Source organism: Lolium perenne, chromosome 4 (genome assembly GCF_019359855.2).
Source record: "Lolium perenne isolate Kyuss_39 chromosome 4, Kyuss_2.0, whole genome shotgun sequence".
NCBI classification, from domain to species: domain Eukaryota; kingdom Viridiplantae; phylum Streptophyta; class Magnoliopsida; order Poales; family Poaceae; genus Lolium; species Lolium perenne.
Genome location: NC_067247.2, coordinates 193,330,267 through 193,339,010, shown reverse-complemented (window position 1 = coordinate 193,339,010; position 8,744 = coordinate 193,330,267). Strand labels below are relative to the sequence as shown.

The 8,744-nt window shown below is 45.0% G+C and overlaps 1 protein-coding gene across 1 annotated transcript; it reads left to right on the top strand.

Annotated features, from left to right (window-relative positions):
* Nucleotides 1-830: 830 nt before the first annotated feature.
* Nucleotides 831-4,055, top strand: LOC127295307 (uncharacterized). Its single transcript, XM_051325235.2, has 5 exons — nt 831-987; nt 1,121-1,703; nt 1,790-2,276; nt 2,475-2,556; nt 3,539-4,055. Exons 1-5 carry the CDS (start codon nt 922-924, stop codon nt 3,809-3,811), a joined length of 1,491 nt encoding a protein of 496 aa, XP_051181195.1. The 5' UTR covers nt 831-921; the 3' UTR covers nt 3,812-4,055.
* Nucleotides 4,056-8,744: the final 4,689 nt, after the last annotated feature.

Below are 8,744 nucleotides of genomic sequence, written 5' to 3'. Positions count from 1 at the left end.
ATTTGATTGATTGTATGAATAATTTAAGTACTATTTATTTGATTGCATGAATAATTTAATTATATTTATGTGATTGTATAAATTATTAAATATATTATGAATAAAATGTGATTGATATGTTGTTTCAAAATATTGTAAAAAGAAAAATAAGTTTTAGGGGCCTGTCATATGAGAGACGCTGGTGTGGAAACAACATCCCCAAATAGAGGATGCACTACTTGTCTCCCATACAGCAGTGTCGACGATCCTGCCGACGACTATTTAGGAAGCGCCGATAAAGATGCTCTAAGTGTAGCAACCTAGACAGACTCACGGACTGAAGCAACGAATTCAAGAGGCTAAAAGGTGCTGACTATACCAAACAACCAGCAGTAAAAGCAGGGGACATGGGCTCGTGATAATGCAAGCAACCTGCTAGAGCACCAGTGGATATGCATGAAGTGGCAGCAAGAGTGATGGTGGATCAAAACCATGCTGCACTGAATATTCAGACTTGTGAATGAATGCTCTTCAGCATTTGAACCCAAGTATATACATATTTTTTAACTGAATCGGAGCAGGGGCCTCCTGTCTGTACTTCGTTTTTCTAAACGAAGTAGACAGTGTTATAGTAATGTACAGTATAGTAGTAGCTCTTTCTATAAATAAACGTCTATGATTTGTCTTAATCTGAATGTATATAAAGGCTATTTAGTCTAGATATATCTAAATTTAGATAAACTTTAGATAGACGGAGGGAGTACTATAATGACCATCATGTAGCAAGGACCTCCTAATCACAGCCATACCCATAAGTATATGTGTTAAGAAGTCCTGGCAAGTACTAACCACTGTAACTGATGCTCTTAGGCACTCTAACTGAAGAAAGTGAAGCTAAGCTGGGAGCTCAGCTTACAGGAACCAACACACTTCCATTGTTCCATGGAGCTCAAGTCCTCCTCCTCCCCCTACCTCCAGCCCTCTGCAACTATGCCCTCCACAAGACGAGTAAGTGGCAACCGTACCATTCTTCTTGTTCCTAGTTGCTTCTTTCACACAAGGTCATAGAAATGTTCTCTTGATCTGTTCTTCTGAAGTTCTGATACCCACATCACCGGCATTCTTGCTCCATTGATTTCAGAACTCATTCCAAGGACTAGGAGTTGATGCAATGGCTGGAGGAGGAAGAAGCAGCAACCCGTTTGGGCCCACATCCAGTGACCCACTCTGCAGCCTCCACCTGAAAGAGACCTCTGAGTTCGTCAGGTCCTCCTTCCCCATGGCCGCCATGGCCAGGAGCAACAGCAGCAATGGCCACGGCTACTACCACCACAACGAGGCCTCCACCACCACCTCCTCGTCTTCCTCCACGGCCTCGGCCCAGAGACGGAGATCAGTGGAGCAGCAGGTCCCGGGGACACCGGGGCGGCCATTGCTGTTCCTCGCCACCTCCTCCTCGAGCCCTGCCCACCACCAGCTCGTCTCCGCGAGGAGGTCGGTGCCCTCCAAGTGGGAGGACGCGGAGAAGTGGCTGAGGCAGCCGTCCGACCAACGCGGTCACCACCATGCCAAGGCGGCCTCCAAGCAGCACCATAATGGTGGCGGCCTTGTTCAGAGAGGCGCCGGCGCAGAGGAGGAGAAGGCGCCGGCGACGGCGAGGAGAACCTCGCTGGACGCCAATGCGCTTGCGTTGTATACACCACCTGCAGAAGTGCTCCTCAAAGGTGAGCTCGAGTTACATTTCTTGTTCTGCATCCACCCAGAAATTCAGTGTTTGTGCTCGTCGTCTAAGAAACGCTAAGTGCTGCAGACAAGTTCACGGACAATGTGGAGCCGTCCAAGGAGAGCTTCGTGTTCCGGAGTTCCTACTGCGAGCCAGCGAAGAATGCCTCGGCGGTGGTGGCCGGCGACGATGACCTCCACCGGAGGGATATAGGCACGGAGATGACGCCCCTAGGGAGCTCCACGACCTCACGGTGCCACACGCCGATTAAGAGCACCTCACCGCTCAGGCACAACACGCCGACGGGTCGGTCGGGGCCCCTAGTGCCGTACAATGGCGGCAGCGGCATGGACATCTCGGAGCTCACCGACTGCCATTTTGCCAAGCTGGACCTCGGCGCGCAGTTCGACGCCATGCTCACCAACTGGAGCTCCAAGGAGGAGGAGGAAGAGGAGGTGTCCAAGAGCCTCAGGCACTTCGAGGCAAGTGCTGGTGGTGGAGGAACTTGCGATAAGCGTGCTGCCGTCACCGATTGTCGATGGGATGATGATGAGAGAACTAAGAGCTGCATAAGGTGCGTCAATTTGGCAGATTGCATCGTGCAAAGAATACTAAATCTTGTGAGGACATCTAGTAATTACTGGTTCTGTTTCCTTGTGTTTTATTAGTTTATAAATCTCGTGAGGACATCTAGCAAGACTAAAGCTTGCATCGTGTTTATAAATTTGCAGTTTATAAACTGGTTCTGTCTTCTTGTCTTTGATTTGTTTAGGTATCAAAGAGAAGAGGCAAAGATTCAAGCCTGGATTAACCTGGAGAGTGCCAAAGCTGAAGCACAATCCAGAAAGCTAGAGGTAATAATCAAAATTCAGTGTCATTCTTGTGAGAATGCTGAAAAAAAATGGTGTACCATCATAAACTGCATTCAAATTTGCATTTCCTGTAACTGAAGTTCAACTGAAAATTTTAACAAACATTGAAAATGTAATGGCAAAAGTACAAAACTTGCCAACGCTAGCTCCGAAAGGTGTGACAATAGTGCAATTTTAGGAAAACCATGTGATCATTTTGAGCCTTGTGATCTTTGCCTTGCGAGTCTCTGTCTCATATGCTTCTGTTCACACAAATAATTGCTTGTCTCAATCTTCATTGCAAGAATAGCATCCAAACCTGACCAAAAGTTGCTTAATGCTGCTTTTGTATATCAGTTGACTACCTCTAATTTTGGCATACATACTATTTCTTTGCAAAAATCAAACAAATCACCACAAATTTAATACTATTTTGGACATTTCTTGGAAGTTAGTATCTGTTGGAGTGTCAGGTTTAGTAACTCTGTAATTTCCACGTTTCATCACCTTTCGCAACCTCCAAGGCAGTCAAATGTTGCTTTGCTACTAATCCGAGGGAATTGTTTAGAACGGTGGAAAGCATTGATTGCTCATCACTTTCGATGTTAAACCCTAATCCTCTTAAGCAGCTCACTGCAGTTCTTTAACCGGTTATGTTCCTGAGTTGAGTTGGACTACCCTTCTCAGTCAGAGTAGCCATGTGAATTCCTTTGATCCGAGTGCGGCAAACGACGCAGTTTTAACCCTAATCTAAGATCAGGACATGTGCTTACGGCGGTATCATTATGATTTCGTGGTACTACATTACTACAACCGATGCGAATGCACTGTGTACCAGGCTGCGAGTACAGGGCACAGATGCAAATGATTTCGTGGAATTCAAAGTTTGAAACATCTTCCCTCCGCGATACTTAATTTAGACAGGTTTCTTCTCTGTCGGATCAGAAGTCCTCACGTTTTGTTTGTAACGACGTGCGTTGGTCAGGTGAAGATTCAGAAGATGCGGTCGAACCTGGAGGAGAAGCTGATGAAGCGGATGACGAGCGTGCACAGGCGCGGCGAGGAGTGGCGCGCGGCGGCGCAGTCACAGCACCTGCAGCAGCTCAGGCGCGCCACCACGGAGCACCACGCCCGGAGGGTGAAGACGATAAGCCAACATCTCTCAGCTGGGACCGGGACCAACGCGGCGTCCTGCGGCTGCTTCCCCTGCAACAGCAACAACATCGTCAGCAGCGGCAACCTTCTCAATTATTCATGATGTTCGTCATCAGAGAAAGATCAGGAGAAGGAAGGTTCATGTGTGTAATGGGTGTATGCTGTCATCGGCCGGTGTCGTGTAACCAACCAAAGCTGTTCATTTCTCTTTTTAGAAGGTGATGATATACTAACTAGGTTAATTACTGATTGTTCTTTCTGTAACCCATAGTATTTGTGAACTTGAGATGCCTGTGAAAGAACGTGGGGCACATCGAGAAATGAATACTAGAACGCAAAATACTCCATTCAAATTGTGTATTTAAAGAAATATTGACTAAACTTATCTGAACCTGTGATAACTAATTTAGTTCAAAATGAGGCCTCACTTCTAAATTAGTTGACGGAGATTTACTCGGACGAGCAGATCTTGATAGAGATGTGGTGAAGATTGCACCAGATGATGGGTGTTTTAAAGCATGCTCGGCAAGTTGCGGCAACGCAGGATTGTGTTTTGGTGGTGCCCTTCGAGCACCAAGTCTTGATTTTCAGGACAAAACCATACGTATTTGTTTCCTTGATGAATACATTGTATAGAGTTTATTCGTACTCTCTTGAGGGTAAAACTGGATGATCTGATGATCACGCGGCGATGGTGTTTTGTGCACGGTTTCTTTTTTGAAGGCTTCGTCTATAGTAGAATCTTTTTGATGTGGTCATAATTCCTCCTTGGCTTTTAAGTTTGGGAGAATTTTTTTCACTTCTAGTAGACAAAAAAATCACACCTCAACCTTGCGAGGGTGCTGGCGCCCAACATCCCAGTGCGCGGCCCTGCTAACCGCTGGGAGATCCTGCAACGGCGGGCGTACCTGTCGCCAGATCAAAGGCAGGACCCTGCGTACGACATGGACTCGCCACCGTGGTCAAGGTGGTTCGAGGCGGAACACGATGCCGGCGCGCCTCGAAGACCTCGACGACGAGGACGTGGACTACAAGGCGCAGGAGGAGGCGCACGCGGAGCCACTTGCGCCCCAGGCGCCGCCGCCGCCGGTGGCCGTGAAGGAGGAGGAGGAGGCGCAGTCGGAGGAGTAACCCGACTTTGTCTTCCCCATGCCGCGCATTGGCCATTCCCGCTGTCCGCAGTGCCTTGGAGCATCCACGAACTATGTCAAGCCCCTCCCATGGGCGGTGTCATTCACGTGGGAGGCGTATTACTAGGCATGAAACCAGACCAATAAACATTCTGGTGCCTAGCTCTGTCCGCATGCCCGAGCATGAGGCCTTTCACAATGGATAGTTCTTGGCATGGTATCATAGGCCATTTGGTGATGTGGCACTATATTAATCTATGAAAGAGAGAGTTGTTGTATCTTAGCTAAGATTCAACCTTGCACGAAGTCATAGGCAAACAAGTATTTCTAGTCCAATCACATACATGCATTAGCTAGAAATCAATAAATGTAGACACAACTTTAAAAAACAATGCATTGTAGAGGGTTTTTTTCAGAACATATGACTACATAGGATAAAGCGCTAAGTGTACTCCATCCGTTCTGAAATAGTCTACATTTTAGCCCTAAAATTTGTTCTAAAATACTCTACATTCTAGCTTTTGGTCAACAACAACACTGAAAACAAAGTGATTTTGCTCCCTTTATTGGGTGTTGTAATTTTCAATGTTGCTTGGATTGGTTGTTCACATATCTAGTACTAATAAATGCAATACTATTTTGTCTCATTTTTCCTAGAATGTAGACTAAATCAAAATGGAGGGAGTATTGTGAAAGGCCTGGCAATGCTGCCAAAGCACCTAAGACTATCCACAATGAGAGTATCATAGGTATTATCATGCATCTCATGTAAAAAAAAAACTGATGTGGTAGTGCAATTAAAGATGAGAGAGATGATTGTAGTATCGTAGGTAAATATTGTATCATATCACGTAGTACCAGAAAACTTAATATCAAATACACATCTTATACATAGCTTTGTATTGAGATTTACAAATCAGTTATAAGAAAACTATAATACTAGCACATGATACTATGCATTGTAAAAAATAATAATATGTAGTAATATCATATGCATGATACGTACTTCTATATGATACTAACATTGTGACTAAGGCTAGCCATAGTGCTAGTATCATAAGGAGTATCATGCATCCCACCTTGGTAAAAATCTGATGTGGCGCTATAATTAATGAGGAGAGATATGCTAGTGGTATCATAACATGATACTATATCATAGCACGTGAAACTAGAAAATTTAATGTCAAATACATCCTATACACACAATTGCATTGAGATTCTACAAATAATTAAATATCATGAGATTATGATACTACTATATGATACTAACCACTATAGGGGTAGTATCATAGACTTGTATCATATGGATGATACCACTATATGATATTTTGCACTATGGCCAGCCTAACCTAAACCCCGCAAGAGGAGGAGACAAAGTTGGCGGAGATGTCTCTTCATTACCGCAAACTGACAGTAACCATATTAATGAAGAGATTAAACTACTAGCTAGTACTCCCTCACGCTCTCCCTCGCGCGCTGCCGACGAGAGGAGAGGAGCATGGTATGGAGAGTTGTGCCGCTCTTTGACCGGCCGGGTCGCACGCATGCGCAAACCAACAAACCAACGTTGGAGAAGAAGAAAACAAAGCCTTGTTTAGGCCGCCTTGCTTAGCTAAAGCTGCGGGGCATTTCCAAAAGCAGGGAACACTTGCGGCGGGCCGCGGGCAGGCAAGGCAAGTACTCGACGGAGGATGGAGTACAGGCGCGGCCATCTCGGACAGGAGGAGCACAGACCGCAGCCTTCACTCATCTGGCTATAGCTTTGTCGTCGAGCCCTGTGTCCCTGGCTGAATGCTCGGAGCTCTGCCTCGAAGTGCGGGACTAAACAGTGTGCACGAGAAAGGGGATGCTTCTTTCCCTGGTGAGGTGACACGAGAAAGGCCGGGGGAAGTACGACGGCCATGTCGCCACGTCCACATTGCACGATGTGATTCAGATGATTCTCGGGAGATATGGGAGAAGCCAAACATGTAGTAGGTTGTTTGTATTCTCCAACTTTTGAACAAGGATCCGTTTAGATCAATCAACATTCTGAACATGGACCCCTTCACACAATTCATAAGATTCTGTGATTTAGATCTTCTACATGAATTCTCATTTCCACCAGATTCTAGAAGCTCTCAACATTTCATCGAACACTTTTTTTTTTCTTCCTTTTGTGATGTACATCAACTTCACGCTTTTTTTTTCCTTCCCACCAGTTTTATGCCTTTTCTATGATTTGTTTCTCATGGTCCATTCACTATAATAACAATAATTTTATAATTAAAAAAAATATTAATATCGGGAAGATATCAATTACATGAAGCCGACAATACGGATGCAGACACTTAAAACAAGAAAGAATTTACAGCAAAGAAAAATATCTGCTACATCGATCTATTTCTTATAGCAACGAACCAAACACCACCAGAAATCCAACTTTTTCAAAAAGCGACGCATAAAAGAAGAAAAGAGTGCACAAGCGTCATCACCCTGATCATCGATCATAGGCTTTCACCTAGGAGAAAGTCCGTGCTCACAAAACTCTGCATTCAACAAGATCATTGCCACGCATAACCATTGAGGCCAGACCTTGGGTTTTTACTCTGCAAGTCTTGGCTTTGAATTTCTCCTCTGTTGTCACTCCCACTTGCCAATATCGCTGCTCCGAGTTACAAATCACCTTGGCCAAACTTTATTGCCGCCAAAACTCGAACCACCATTACTAGTCTTCATATCTCGGCTTTCATGCCATTCTTCGTGACTGACTTCACCATGGAACTAAGAAGTGTTCCACGATGGCAACAGTCTGTTGCTTCACATCACTCCGTCCGTTGCAGCGGTTTCCGGTGTTCAGCAAACTAGTGGAAGGTCATGCTCCACCATGCAACTATGAGATGAATAGCCATCAATACACCAAAGGCTATTATCTAGCCGATGGTATATATCCAAAATTGGCCACTTTTGTGAAAACAATCCCGGCTCCATCAGGTTAGAAGAATTCCTACTTTGCTTCGCGACAGGAAGCTTGCATGAAGGATGTTGAGCGGGTATATGGTGTGCTTCAATCTCAATTTGCAATTGTCCGGTATACTGCTCTAAGTTGATCTCACGAGCAAATGTGGGAGGTGATGCAGACTTGTGTGATCATACACAACATGATCATTGAGGATGACTACAAGAATCAGGTGAGGAGATATGTTGGTCTCTATGAGTGTCAGGACCCTCTTGCGGAGGTTGATCGTGATGTGTCTGCAAATTTTGCTGATTTTCTCGCCATGCACGCAGAGATCCGTGATAGCAATGTCCACGAGCAACTTCAAAATGATCTCGTTGAGCAGATGTGGAAGTTCAAATGATTATCAACAAATGCTGCGACGCCTTGATCTAGCCCCACTTATTATATTTATTTAGTTGTTTTATTGTTTGTTAGTATATTTTAATTTGAAAACAATTTTGGGCAAACTTATTTATTTGTATGCTATGTTTAATAAAATGGTTTTGTTTTCGAAAACCCTGTAAAAAATTTGTTTATGGCAGCGTTTGGGGGACGCGGCTAGGGAGTGACGTCTCCAAACGCGGCACGAAGAAAACGCGTACCCCAAACACTGTTTGGAGGACACGGCTGGGGAGTGACATCCCCAAACGCGGCAGGAAGAAAACACATCCCCTAAACACTCGATCCAGCGTCATTTGGGGGTCACGGCTAGAGATGCTCTTAGGATTTAAACCACCTCAATCCCTCTCAGATTAGATGAAACCGAACAAGGCATCATAGAGCTTGAGCATGAAACCGAACAAGGCCTCATAGAGCTTGAGCTACTGGAAATATGGATTTCAACTTGTATTAGAACTAGATGATACCCCGCGCCTTGCTGCGGGAACAATTCTCCAAAATGGAAGAAAGGGTGCTAAATATCAGTT